At 43.1% G+C, this 15,452-nt stretch overlaps 1 protein-coding gene across 4 annotated transcripts in view; it reads right to left on the reverse strand.

Moving 5' to 3' along the window:
* slc44a5b (solute carrier family 44 member 5b) overlaps positions 1–15,452 on the reverse strand; it is a 44,952-nt gene that overhangs the window by 26,443 nt on the left and 3,057 nt on the right. For all 4 annotated transcript variants that reach the window (XM_030049406.1, XM_030049409.1, XM_030049405.1 and 1 more), the window contains exon 2: positions 1,682–1,730. In XM_030049406.1, coding sequence (XP_029905266.1) covers positions 1,682–1,730 — 49 coding nt within the window. The remainder of the gene's footprint in view (positions 1–1,681; positions 1,731–15,452) is intronic.

Consider the following 15,452-nt stretch of genomic DNA (forward strand, 5'->3'; position numbering starts at 1 on the left):
AATTGATAGAGAGCTTCATCACATGCAGCAACAATAATCACCTGAAGCTCAATATCAGCAAAACCAATGAGCTTGTGGTGGAGGACCAGAGGAACAGAAGGCCCCTGTCCTGTTTGTCATCCAGTTAAAATACTGAGTTATGGAATTGAATAATGGCCTGCAAAGTGTTTTTGCAGAACATTATGATGACACAGTGAGGCTGACCTTTGACCTTTTGGTCAAATGTCATGACTTCATCACTTTATCTATTATTAGCCATTTGTGTGAAACGTTGCCGTGATTAGCATATGAATTCTTGAGTTATGGCCAAAAATGCGTTTTGTGAGGTCACAGTGACCTTGACCTTGAGTCCAAATGGACATCTCTGCCAAAATTTAAAGAAACTCCTTCAGACAAAGCCATAAACAAAATGATGATGAAAACATAAAAACAAGATTAATGTTGTAAGAAAGTGAAAATATTACACAATAATAGGCTAATCAGGCCTAAACTAATTTGAATTTTGTTATTTGAAAGTCTGGCCCTTGGACAAATGTACTTGATGACCCCTGATGTAGAGGATCAAGTTTTTATTGTGTTTAGTATATTTATAGTATATCATTTCATTAGTCAAGGACTTAAACTGCCTTTTATCTATAGCTGAGCAATGTATCATTGTTATGTCAATATTGTGATATGAGGCTAGATATCATATCGGAAATATATATCGGAAATGTTGTCTACTTGGTTTTAAAAGATTGCATTACAGTAAAGGGATGCAATTTTATGAATTTATTAGACTGATGTAGCTGTTCTCTTATTTGTCTCTGTCTGCTTGGTCATCATATCCACATTACTAATGATTATTTATCAAATCATGTCACTGAGCAGATATTTTGTGAGAAACACTAACAGTTATCCTACAATCTACAATATTGTCACAATATCAATATCAAGGTATTCAGTCCAAATTATCATTTTATTTGATTTTGTCCATATTGCCCAGCCCTGCTATTATCCTTTTAAAAATAGCATTATAGAAGAGCATCACTCTCTTAACACTATTTTAAGGTAAATTCCTCAAATCAAACCAAAGCAAAGAGCAACTATTATTTGTGCTAAATTGTTTTTCTCAAACTCTAATGAATCAGAATCAAACTGCTACTGTGGTGCTGGATGAAAAAAAGGAGACATTTCACTATCTCCCTGTGAGATCTCCCAGTGATGTGCACACTACATCTGTTTGGGTGTATCTGGGTGGTTAATAATGTGTGTCATTGGGCTAACTCCAGCCACCAGCTTGACTAATGGCCATTGATCTGGGTGGTGGAGTGGTGAGAGCTGCCAGCACTCAGCCTTGATCTTTATTAACACTGCATGACAAATGGTCAATCTATCAGCGCTCAGAGAAGGTATGAGCCAAAAAGCTCATACAATGGACAAAATCAATACCATTTTATGAAAAATGAAGAGACAGAACCAGATGTCAGAGGATGGTGACTAGTAGCTGAGGCACAATTTTAGTTGTTGCAAACTTGCATTTGGTGACATACCAGTGTATTAAATGAAGCAAAGGCACGGCTCCGTAGACATTTTTGTTATCCATAATGACAGTGCATATACCACATGCTGTACACAGTTTGTTCACAAAATCCCAACAAGTTATAAAGTGACGATTGGTGGTGTAAAGTGTGTGCAGTACCTGTTATGAACAGGTCCTCTGAAGGTTGGGTCAAAATTGCGTGGCTCACCTGTAAGACAAGAAGAAAAAAGAACTAAAATCATATTTTATTTTCAAAGCCAGAGTGCTTTTACAGCTATCATAGACACTTTCAGCTTTAACCAGTATGTCCATGAACCCACTCATTCCAATGGCAACACTTAAGATCATATCTTAGCTTGTGGCTTCTATGTCTCTCAAGTAATCATCTCTCCCTAGTCTGCGTCCCTTTCCGGGCATTTTCTCATTATTTTCAAGGTAACGCTCCCGTTCGCGCCAGCCTGTCAGCTGTTGTCACATCAATGCCTCCACCACAGCTGTGCTCGCTGACCTGCCTCCTCCTGCCCTCACCTCTTCATCTGATCAGCAAGGGTCTTTGAATGACTTGATGCACAGTGTAAATTCTACCCTCGATATGGCAGCAGCACTGATTATAAAAATAGGTGTTCCAGTCAGGGTTCAGGTGTTTTCATTCTAATTACGCCACGCTTACTAGGGTGACAAATGATATTTTACTAGCCATGGATGCTGGTGCTACCTCTGTCCCTATCCTACTTGATCTGAGAGCAGCATTTGACATGGTCGATCACAACATATTGTTAAAGCGCGTGGAAAATGTAATTGGTATTCATGGACTGGCACTCTCTTGGTTTATATCCTATCCCTCAGAGAAAAAGAAGTGTGTCTACTACAGTATTATGACCTCCAAGCATATAGAGGGACCCTCCACCTACAGGTTCCACTGTTATGCTCACAATACTCAGATCTTCATGCCTATCAAGCACAATGCCCGCTCTGATTTGGCTAACATTGAGGCATGGTTGTGTACTATTAAAAGGTTGGATGTTCTCTAATTTCCTAATGCTTAATGCAGGTGTGACTGAAATTATTGTCATTGGTCCCCTATAAACAAGCATTCTTTCCAGTGATCTTACTCTTAAGTTTGACAAATGCATTTTTCAATCAAAACTCTACAGCTAAAAATCATTTTTTCAGATTTTAATGTTCTTTAATGACATAAGATTCTACATGGGCTTGTGCCCGCCTACCCATCTGACTTAATTTCACCCTTGGGAAATCCTACTTCAGAGCTCACATGCGGTGATGCAATGATGCAGTGATGATTCTAGAGACAATTCTCTATGACCAATATGCAGTGTTTTCACACCACTTTTTAGTATCTACTCAGCGCATTCGTAACTGTGATGGACATCATACTAAATAAATAGCAGGTACCAGGTACTATCCACAGCTTTTTACAGAAAAAAAAAAAAAAAAAAAAGTGAGTAAAATTGAGCTAAAATTTGCCTGCTGGGTTGGCACCTATTGCACACCTGTCTGGCCACGAAGGGATCTCCTCTCTTTGTGGTCTTTCTCAAGATTTCTTCTGTTTTTCCATGTTCCACCTCTGGGTTTCTGCTATGGCAATTAAGTCAGGGGGTGTCATCCTGTTTTGTCTGTTGTGCACTTGTGAGCGTGAAAAGCCCTTTGAGACTATAAACAGTGGTTTGCGGCTCTACATAAACTAAATTAAGTTAACTTGAATACAGACGCTGTCACAACTGCGGCAGGCTGGACCCTGCTGCTGACAAACAAAGATCAGTGAGCGAAAATCAAACTGTGCTGTCGGATATAACTGCGTTTGGTCCACCAACAACACATGAGGAGAGATTGTTCTTAAGGCATTTCTGATTTGTTTGGACTGTGCAGTTTGGAGTGAACAGAAACACAGAGGAGAGAGAGAGAATGATGTGAAAAAGGTCACGAGCAGCATTTCAACCCCTGGCATGGCAGTACACGGCTCACACTTCAGCCTGCTGCGCCATTCAACTGGCCAGGCTGAACTAACTAGGCCATTTCACAGTGCAGGTCTCCCAAGCAGCACTGGGCTGAGGAGGGATGAGCATACTAAGCAACAGTGGGGAAAAGCAAAACAATGTAGCCGATATGGAGTCATAATGAATCATTCTAACAGCTATAAAAGGTAACAACTTATCTGGGTCACAGTAAGGAATCCCCATTTGACCCAGAGAGTAAATACTAAACCAGAGTTGCAGGCACCTCAGTCACCCAAGGGGCCAACTCCATCTGTGTGTGACAAAGCACATACATTTGTGTTGAGGAGTAGCTGCTCCTTCAGTGCCTGAGTGCTTCCATGCATGTATGTTTGGCTGCACCCCGGTTGAGACAAAGTCTGACGTGTTCCTAAGGACATATTAATCATCGCACATGGAGTGTAATATCTCTGAGCAGCTGAGGCAGACTTAGGGGCAGCATGAGTGGGCCTATCTCCCATCTGTCCATTTTCCATACTGATCCTGTTAACAGACTTGGAGCTAGCCTTGGTTATAAACATGTGAGGAATGAGTACACTGTACTACGCACTTTGCTTTCTCACTAAGCTCTTGCAAATCTGGTGGGCCTGGTCCAAATGAGGAATAAAGAGTATAACAGAGGATTACTAGTGAATTTAAAAATGGTTTATAAGCGAATATTTATCCAAGAAGGTAATATTTTGAAATGGAAGTAAGTTGTATCTTCTTCCATGCAGCATTCTTTGGGAAACTTCTCGGTCAGAAGTACATTACAAAAGGCCCTCACAGACACTGTACATCCATGGCAGCATTACATCACTGACTCAGCTGCAAAAAAAAAAAAAAAAGAAAAAGAAATCACTCCCAAAATCCTACTCACTTCACCTTCAAACCCTTCCTCAAAAAAGACTCCTCCATCCCCCCTGCTATGCTGACCAAAGGTTCCTCAATGTACAGTATTATGGCAGCGACAGCCTGAAGGATACAGACGGCAGCATGTGACCAAAGGATCAAGGATTGAAATCCCTGGGTCAAAAGCAAAAGAAGGGCAGCGAAAGTAATTTAGCAACATCCTCCCGCGACAGCAACCGTCGAGGTGCCCTTGAGCTCAGTGGCCAGGAGCAGAAAACTGTTTTGCATGAATGTGAAGCAATGCAGTGCTGGAAAAGAGCCCGTAGGCTCGCAAAACATCTCCCAGGACAGGAAGATGTTTAAAAAAACAACATTCCCAGAACAAGCCTCCACACCACAGGGGAGATCAGAGCTTTTGCTGCCCTAGAACATATTCCTCTCCTCTTGCCACAACTCTTGAAAGGCTCCTTTTAAAACTTCATATTCAAATTTGGTGTGTTAATGACACCTTGCAACCATGTGAGATGGTGACATTAACCGGATTAATACAAAAGCAGCACAAGATCCATTGTGTGTTGATTTTTTGCTTCAAAACAGATTGCCTTTTTAAGTAGCAGTTGTTGGAGGGATAAAATGCTAAACAAAAGGTTAGCATGGGGATGATGCTGATGAATTATGTTAATTCTATAAGCACAGCTCATGGGCACAGCAAGAGTCTAGCACTATGTGAGGTGGGAGAAAGTGCTGCAACTACCAGTCGGTGTATTGCTGTGGAATATCTGCTTTGATAGCATGCGTCGAGCATGCTATCAAACAGAGCACACCATGCCATGGAGATTACGATTTGCCATCACACTTATGCTGTCAAGAGTACATGACATGAACCTTAGACTGCTGAGTCATAGTGTGGCAACTCTGACCACATCAGCTTCAGTGTCACTGATGCAGAGGACGCTGTACTAGATGCAGTCTTTCGTTTGAGGCATTTGGTGTGAGGGCCACAATGCCCCGTGCTGTTACTGAATGCCCTTTGGTATTGAAAGTCTTCGTTTACAGCCATCTGTTTGGTTGTCAAGGAAAGTCACTCACTGCAGTTGCATTTAAGTTCTAAAAATGGGAGATGTTCTGGGTTAAGTGTGTGAATTCCTCAGCCAAGGACACAATGTCACAAGACCAGGTGCTCACTGCAGCATTTGGAAGGAGAAAGAGCCCTGGCATTGAGGATAAGGGGATGATACTCTGTTATTCAACTAAGCAGCCTAGAATTTTGAAAGCATTGTATGCATCACAGGCACACACCTGTATAATGAAACAGGCTGTGATATTCATGACTAAGCGACTTTACTCCTATGAGTTAATAAACTCAGGGCCTGAACCAGGCTTCTTTTTGACCAGATACCACTGTGGACACTTGAGGCTGGAATTGACAATTGAAGTGAGCCAAATGCCAAGAACAGGGGACAAGTATATCACCTGACAGTGCACTGTGCAAAGTTGCTGATGGTAATGTGAACTGAGGACCATTTAGACTCAACAGACAAAAACATAGAATAAGGATGTAATCTATCGGTGAGTCATTTTGACAGTGAGAACCATGTAGATCCAACCATCAAATTCTTTGCTTATTCCATGCTTTCTGTCAGTCGAGGCTAAAGGGTTCTCACTTCAAACAACCAGAGTAATTTTGCATAGTGCACCTTTAAACACACAACCTGGGGACTGTTCAGGACCACTGGGACTGGAAGTCAGGCCTCTTGTGTGCACAACAGTGATTGCGCACTTTGTGCTGATGTAGATATGCACTATTCCTCTGTGTTGCGCCATTAGTTGCCTCAAGTTGCTTTTCTATCCCAGTGGAAGTTGCTACAGCTCCATGGCCAGCAGGTTGCATCACATTAACTCAGATCAGAGCTAATTAGAGCTACAGCTGCCGGGGGTGAGCCGGGTAGCTAGCTATTGGACTGGGCCCCATGCAAGCTGAATATAAATAGACAAAAAAATCCTTTCATTGATCTTCTTAGGAAGTGTGAATATTCAAAGCATTTGCAGGTCTCCACAGTGTGGTAGCCATTGTGGTAAAAACAGGTTGGCCCATATGGTGGGTGAAAGCTGAATCACACTGAGATCAAGGGAAGCCAGTGGTGAGAGGACAGATTGTGCTGCAGTGAGTGACAGGGAGCGGCCACGTCAGTGGTCTCTTGATCAGCCTACTGCTTGGAGTTGAGAGGCCAGCCGACATATCCAACAAGAGGACCACAGGACACACGCTCCCCTGCCAACTGGGACAAAATGAGGGCAGTCATTACACTGTTCAATGCCCAGAATAAGAGACTGTCAATACAATATGATGGAGGGGATTCAAAAACGCAATGCGTGATTGTCTAAGGTCACTCTGCATTAGCAAATGCATTTTACCATCTGTAAAGCAGACAAAAACATTTGGAAGGACTGAAAACCTCTTGAGTCTGACAAAATTTTATTCATCAACAGGGAATATGCTCATTCAGCAAAAGCCAAGACATGATTGACTAAATGTGGCTTTAACCACTGCTCCAACTCAGTTCATCAGCCCTACTGCTTCCACCAGGCCTAATGTACTTTCCTCTGTCTCACAAAACAGATTTCACTCTGGGGAAGAGGGAAGGTGTGTGTGGGGGAGTGAAAATCATCAGTGATGCTGGGCCACCAACAGGCTCTACATTACATGGTGGCTGCTTAGACTGCACTGCAGTGTGCCAGTGCAGGAGATGAGGGAGGTGGACTGCATGTGCACTGCTGGCTGTGGTCTGGCTGAATAAGGGTCTGTAGTCAACAACGTTTGGAAAAAGCCTGGCAGGCATGCTACACTGAGACAGCTAGCGTCACTGTTAGCTCTACTATCTGCTAGTCTCCTCTATTGACATGATGTTGGCTAATGTCACCGTGTCCTCCTGTGACAGATGGATTTACGCATAACACGGCAATCACGGTGGTAATCAAAACTGGCCTCTGAGGCAATGAGGCTGGACTGGCAGGGGAATTACACATCAGGCTCAGACAAAGCCTTTGGCAGTAATCTTCACTTTCCAATCCCATTTGCATCTGTAGCTACTCTGCTATAGCGACCAGACTTATGGATCAACTTACAGCGGTGACCTTATAGCATATGCTGTCTGTGACACAGTGAAAGATAGTCCAATGACGTGCTAAAATGCCTACATAGCAAAAGAGATTTAATAAAGCACTCTAAAAACGGACAAAAGGCACTGTGACAATGCCTAAATTTGAAGTCCATGCTTGCAGTCAGACAGATCCAGAACTATTTGCTGTGACTGAGCGCTGAGAATCAACTTCAGAGTGCCTGTGCTGGAAGAGAGCCAGATATAACAACCCGGCACAGAGTGATAAAGCTCAATGCTTCAGGGGAAAGTCACAGAAGGTGTTCGTCGCCTTGTATTTCACAATTTGGGGGAGAGAAAATTGTGCACTTATCTCCTTGCTGTAGCCCTCCTGATGCGGCTCACTGTATCGTGGCATAGACTTCTCAGGAATTATGGGCGCATTTACTGCTGAAACTGATTCACTGCAACCTGGCAAATAATCTGGATCATTCAGGGCTGTATATCAGTTCATTTTGCCAGCTCTTGGTCTCATTCCATGGGGAGGAGTGAAGCACAGGCTAGAGCAAAGCATGTAGCTGCTACTACACCACTAACAACACCATACAGCACCTCAGGTCTTCCATAATCAACTGCATGACCAGATGTAAACAGCTGTGATTGGCCCAGATTCAACACAGTGATTACTTGTTTGCATTTTCACTTGCTTCCCTAATGTCGGAGCTTGTGTGAAAACAAGAATGAACGATTCAGTGATCTGTATCCAGGAAAGGCTGATGCAGTTATTAGACTGTATTAAGAGAGTCGATGTCTCTAACAAGAACATTACAATAACAGAATACAGGATGAATGGAAAGCACGAAACAGTTGTTCAAAATATCATGTTCTTTGTTCAGAATATCAAATATATCTGAACAATATTCATATCCACAGCAGCTATGTAGGGTTGCTGTGCAAATCTACAAAGTCTGGGAATATAAGGTAAATTAAGTTGAAAATTTCCATGTGTTGAATCGTTTGGAAGTTGCAGACCAAGTTTGAAAAGTATAGCAAAAGTGCAATAATGTGGCTACTGACACTTGACATACAGTGAGATTTCTTGGATCTCTCCAGCCAGTGAGATGGCCTTGTTGGCAGTTATATTAGCAAGCTACAGTAAGTATCGATAACAACACGTTGAAAATCTTAGGGCTGTAGTCTTGTGGTTGGTTGGGAGATTGGTTGGTTGATATGCTCTTGTCCAACACAAATTCTCATTGGTCAGATAACTGCTGGTGTTGCTCTCATAAGCAGCAGTGTGTGTTCTCTTTAGAGCTGGATGTGATGTGAGCATGTGATGTAACTGTTTTCAAGACACATGACTGATGAAATGCATAGTGATTTGCTGAAATACACGTGGGGAAGGCAAAACACATTACGGGATGCATTTTTTGTTCGTTTCTTTGTTCACTTTTTTCAGCGCTCTTTGCCCGACTTAGCCTCTTAGCTTTTGTGTGGACCGCAAAGGTGCGTTTCACACAGTGACAACGGCTGACGACTTGAATGAGGGAAGCAACACTGAAGCTGAGCACAGCAGTTACTTTGAGGAGGAAAATAACAATGAATTAGAAGATTCAGACCCCGACTGAGATTATGTTGTGACTGCCGACTGAATAGCCAATGATAATTGGGTGAGAGAGCTGTTTAAGGAGGCGGAAGTTTTCAGCAAGTTTGCCAACAGGAAACTTTCACCTATGCCGTATTGCCACAAGCCAGAGGTAAACATTAAACATCATGTCAGTGTAAAATAATTAGATTAAAAACAAATACTCTACAACTTGCCTTTTATGTTTATTTATAATTAATTTAGGCTACCAGGTAGCTTGCACTCAGTGGACTGTGGCTGATTTAATTTAGAAATAACATGCAGATTTTTTTCCCCCATCCATCAATCGGCTGCTTGCAGAGAAGGTCAAATTTCAGCCGACCAAGATTTTTTGACTACAACCCTAGAAAATCTTGAGATCCAATCAAGAAAGTGTGGAGAATCATCAAATGGGAAACGTGTACAAATCCACCATACAGTGAACAGCACCGTCATCGCACGCTCGAAATTGCTTCCTCACTTTTTCCTCTCTCCTTTCCACCGCCCTCTTCCTTGTTCTTTTCAGCTAGTCTCCGTAAACACATCCAGTATACAGACACAGCAACACAGGCGGACACAGGCACCAGTGTCCCCAGGCTCCGCTGTCTAACACAGGCCTCTTTCATACCGTGGTCAGGCAAACAGCTCGAACACTGCAGGTGCACTACATGGGTTGGGTCAGAGGGGCCATTTGGAAGGGAGTTTTTTCTTTTTCACTGTGCTGCTACGCAAACACTTTAAGACGTGGAGTGACGGAGGGCCTGTCAGTTTGCACTTCTGTCAGAGCTACATTGGGCTGAGAGGGGGCAAAGGTCCAGCTGCAGAAAACAACCACAGAAAACTTCAAGAGGAATCTTAAAAATTCAGCATAATGATGTTCCTGACTTAGCAGGGAGGCACACTCTGGAAGTTTGAATGCTGTGTATAATCATTCATATTTGATGAAGCGTTGGCTTCTGCCAATCCATGGAGGAAAGCAAGAGGGGTATACTGGCTTTGGGCCTCATCTCTTTTACTCCTGTCTGTGCTTAAAAACACAGCACTGTTTGGGTTTCTCCTGTAACATCTTAGTGTCGGTGGCATCAGTGGTATTTCTGTAGAGGCGATATAGCCAACCGCCTGCGGCAGCAAATGATTGGGGGTGCACTGCATGCAACCTCTCTGTTCACGTAGAGCGACAGCTATCGCTCTCTCTCCACCTCTCGTCACCTGTTTAAGTGTACTGCAGTGGCAGCACCCACCCTCTCCTTTAAGGAACGCAAGGTGGGGGTGGGAGGTGGTGGGGGGTATTCATGATGCACCCTGAGATGGGGGTGAGGGATACAGTGAAATCACATTTGACAAAATAAAATGCAAACAAATGCACCCTTCTATCCTTAATACACACATGTAATATGGAAATAGTGTCCATATAGTGACTCTTACATGGCTGCAAAACCTGGGATTATACTGGGTTATTAACTAATCAAATAAAAATGATCATATTTGAGTTGGTTTAGTCGTGACCTTTCATTTATGGGGGCTACTGAGGCCCTGGGGGGTCGGGCAAACAAAGACTAAGGTTACAGCATTATATATGATTTTGAAGCCGTTGGATGTGTTATTCTTGAAAAAAAAAAGAAGAGAAGAAAAGGATAAACCAAACAAAGATTCAGGTGTGTTATTCCATTTATAGTAATCAATGTAAAGATCTAGCCAAACTTATGGATTGACCCCAGAGTGGCTGTCACTCTTCCAGTGACAGTAGCTGCAGCTGAGAGGAGAGGGGGCACTGTGTTATCTCGCCTAGGGCCAATGATCCAGCTCCGCCCCTCGGTGGCCCAGCACATTCATAACAAAGCTGCCTGGGATCACTGCCATGGACATTAAGGGGACAGTAGAGCTCTGATAGGATAACAGCCTGAGAGAGGGTCATGGGGCGGGTCTTCAGGGCTGAGATTTACTGGTAAAGTCTTCACAGCTGAGTCAGGAATCACCCCCAATGCACAAGTTCACACACACACACACACACACACACACACACACACACACACACACACACAATTGCCTTTACATGCTTTGGGAACAGCATGATGATCAGACTACTCTCCCACACTCCAAGCCTGGCCAAAGAAAGAAAGAGATGAGATTAGCAGTCCATCTCAAAAGGAATCAAAGCAGTTAAAAAGCTCCAGATGGTTCACTTTTTACATAAAACTGAAGATGTGGACAGATAATACACACAAACACTCTCAACAAAGCAGCACCATCACCCTCGTTTTTTCCAGCTCTCTTCTCTTGCCTTTTCCAGACTTGCTGTTGTTGTTTTCTGTCTCTGGAGAATACAGTAACCTTTAAATTACTTGTCTCCTTATTGAGACAAGACAACAACCTCCACACATCCAGATCTTTGGTTCCAATTTACTTAGCAGAGTCCCTTGGGATCAGCTCAACTATTAGCAGATGGTCTATGACTCTGTACTTGGCATATCTGGCTTGGTATCCCACCGGGTAACTCCCAACAACACATGAGCAGTATTTATTGCACATGTTTTCAGACGGTGGCAAAGACACGGTGTGAGCTGACATCCCCTCCGAAGCTGAGAATAGCAGGATCCAGGGTGGGATTCGCCCCCCAGGAGGGGAGTTAGCATCTCAGAGTGTCAGGCTCTGACAGCTAGCCTGCTGCTGTAAGTGGAGAAGTAGCAGCAGTGTGGCTAGGGCTTTGTGACCTTGGTTACTTCTGTGGGGGCCTCCAGGCATGTCAGTGGGAGCCCTCTGTTCCTGTGAAACCAGGCTCGCTGCTGCTCAGTGACAGGCTCAACTGATTTCAGCTTGGATTTATGGAGACTCGAGGATATGGGGGATGATGCAACTGTATTTTCATATCCGAGCATGCAACACAACTGCAAAGGTGAACATAAACATGTTCTTTGAGATTATTCTTATTCTTCTGAAACTAACAGTACTGTATGTGGAGGGGAAAGATTTTGCTTGCATATGCAAAAAGAAAGTCAGGCAGAGCCATCTTCACCTTGATTTACACATCAAAGTTTAACTAGTGTCTAACGTCAGGCAGGATGCAACTGGGCCCTGGTTCTCTAAGATCAGGGAGGATGAGCTCTCGCACATCCAACATTTATCAGTAAACACATACACACTATCATAACCTTGTTTTTTCAAAATCATTCTTATGCCTCTTAGATAAAAGTTACATGCAGGAAATCGTTATTTGCTAGAAAAAATTGATTAAACCACAGGCTAACATTGACCTGAGAGTTGCCAAATGCACTGAAAGCACTCAAAAAAAGTGAGGATTCATTATTTTGGTTGAAAACAAAGTGCATTAGCAGAATATAGCAATAAACCCACAGGTATAGGAATGTATGATCACTATTGGCAATGTAATGTAAGGCTCACAGGGATTGTTAGAAGACCCAAAGCAATCAAGGTTTAGGCTAGTAACTGCACCCTATTTCAGCTGAAGTACAACTACGTCAACTATACTTCTATGCCCAAGGATGTCTGTTAGAAAGCATTCAGCATTGTTAGCCATTTAACAGTGACTGCAGTAGTATGTGGGAAGATGAAAAGTTACATACTCAGGTTCAGAACTGCACACCAACCAAGAAAATGTACTATAAAATGAAGGTTGTCTAGTTGTAAAAGCCCACACAAACACAAAGTCATTCTCCCACTGACTGTCAGTGGTGTTGTCCCAGGATTTATATCAGTGCACACAAGCATTCCAGTGCATGGCAGGATTAGGGTCTCATCTCTTTGGTTCCTAGTTGAGGAAAGAAATGTTCACACAGATATGATTTAATGGGCCTTTGCTACTATTTCAGCACAATGTGAGATTTTTTAAATTTAGTGATATTCCCCTTTAGTCAACGGTGCAATTTGTTTCTACACCCTGGGGGAGGGCCAACATCCTGACTTGGTCAATGTTAATATCGCCTTACTGCCTGTGTCCTCCAACAGGAGATCCGCTTAACCTCTGCTATTCTCTGCAGTCTGCACTAATCGAATTCAGATCAGCACCGAGGCCGATGAAGCTCCGTTGAGCCTGAGCAAATCTCCAAGGTGCAAAGCAAGGCCCTCACCTGTGCAACAAAGCATGTGTACAACAGCAGAACACCATGTCTCCTTTCTTCTTAGGATAATGATTCATTTGTTTTGATAAAGCTAGCTGCATCATTTAGTGCATTAGGCCTATCAAAAGTAATTTCAAGTCTCACTGTGCAGCCGAGTCAAACAAACCTACGTGTCTTGCATGAATGTAGATGCATATTCTCTCGCTCACTCTCCAGCGCATCTTTGGGTTGTGTTTAATAAATCACTGTCAATGTCACTTAGCCCTCTAGTCGCACACAAACACTGACTATATTCGTGCCACAAATTGGAAATTTAAAGTCTCCTTGCTGTCGCCTACAAAGCCCCTTCACAGCTAACCGTCCAATTTTCACAGGGCTGAACAAAAGACAATCCAGTGTTTTTTTTTTCTGCACAAAAGTGAATCTCTGAAATTATTTACTGACTCACCCTATCATTAGTGTGAATAATATAGTTAATTCAAACTCTCTCAGGAAGCTGGCACAGCTACCTCCTGAAAAAAGGCACAAGAAATGTAGCAGCTGAAGAACAAAACCTTGTTAAAAAATAATGGGAGCATAAATGTCATAAAGACTAAAGAAATGTGAAGGAGCACCACAGAGTGAGCATCAGTCTTCATTGAAATGAGTAGCTGCAGAGGACAGTGACACTTAAAAAGCCCATCATGGCACCCATTCTTGGGTGCAAAATGAGCCATTTGAACCACAACCTTCTCTGACTGCAATTTCACAGGGAGAGGCTGTGAGGCTTTGATTCTATACCAAAGCTCTCAGCTTTCTGTCAAGCCTCTGCATTGCCTCAGCGTAAAAATGCAGCGTTTAGGGAAGCTGCCCATGCGAGAAATTTGTTAATTAACAGTGTGCCCGACTCAACACTTTCTATGGTGAATAGAACCCATATCTAAATTGTTACTTACGAACCTGTCACAGAATGATTATGAGGTATTTTTCTGCTTTCTGACCAACTGAACATTACAGCAGTACAGTATAAGCCCACTGTACACTTGCTGCATATTTAAGGGCATTATATAATATTAGTGCTTGAATTGTGGATGTAGAGCCAGGAGAGAACTGTTTTATGTGAATAATAGGATGGTAACTAGATTGACCAAATGCAAAAATGTGCCTCACATATGCTTCTGGATACTGCTGCTTTTCTGGGTAGGAATTCCTAATTATTAAAAAGACATCCCACCCTCAGATACTCTGACATGGTTCGAAATCATTAATCAGTGACGTTCAACATGTTCAAGGAGTCATTCTGTGATTACGTGTTTTTGTTTAGTAGGGTTGTAATACCTTTTCTGGGCTTTGAAGCTTTGACAGCAATTATTTGATGGTATTTGAAGCTTTGCTGGGGTGGGGGGCCTCAGACTGGACCCCGTGCATCATGGTGCATGGAGCTGGATGGTAACTGCCATGGTGGCATGTGTAATGGCACTGCGCCGCTGCCAACATCCAGCTTTCCTAGTGCAGGGAAGCCGTCCTATCCCAGAAGGTAGTAACTACAAATTTGAGTTTGGGAGCTATGGCATAATATATGAAGGACAGTCAGTGAGAGGTCTGGGGAGCAGGAGTCTCCAGCAGTCCCACATAAATTATCTGGAGCTCTTAGTGGTGTCTCTCACCCTGAATCGCTTTCTTCCGTTTCTCAGTGGGCATCATGTTCTTGTGAGAACAGACAACATGACAACGGTAGCTAGTGTCAGCCACCAGGGGGGTTTGTGTTTCTATCAGCTACAGACAGTAGAATGCAGACTGATAGTACGGAGCAGCAAATGTCTCCTGTCTCTGAGAGTGACTCACGTCACTGGGGTTCTGAATTTGGGGGCGGATCTGCTGTCCAGGGACACACCGCTACACGGAGTATGGACTCTGCATCCACTTTTTGTGAGGCAAGAGCGGGTACACGACGGTGGATCTGCGGTGGACCTGTTCGCGTCATGAGAAAACGCACTGTGCCCACTATTAAAAAGAGAAAAAAGTATCTGAATAGCGACTTTTCCGTTGATTGCCACGTATTCAGGTCAACCCTATTATTTAGTTCTTTGTTATGTCCATTTCTCCTCAACCTCCCTTATTCAACTACTTCTACTTTCATTAGTCATTTCTTAAATTTCCCAGTAATATAGAAAGCCTTGTTATTAAGTTTGTTTCATTCAGTCCATGGAAGCGACAAAAGCAAGCTGCACTGTATTCTGATGTATTGAGGCTACAGTTGGTGAGAGAACAGGTATCTATTCCACTTCTACAACAGATTTCTCCCTGTCA

Source organism: Myripristis murdjan, chromosome 4 (genome assembly GCF_902150065.1).
Source record: "Myripristis murdjan chromosome 4, fMyrMur1.1, whole genome shotgun sequence".
Classification (NCBI taxonomy): Eukaryota; Metazoa; Chordata; class Actinopteri; order Holocentriformes; family Holocentridae; genus Myripristis; species Myripristis murdjan.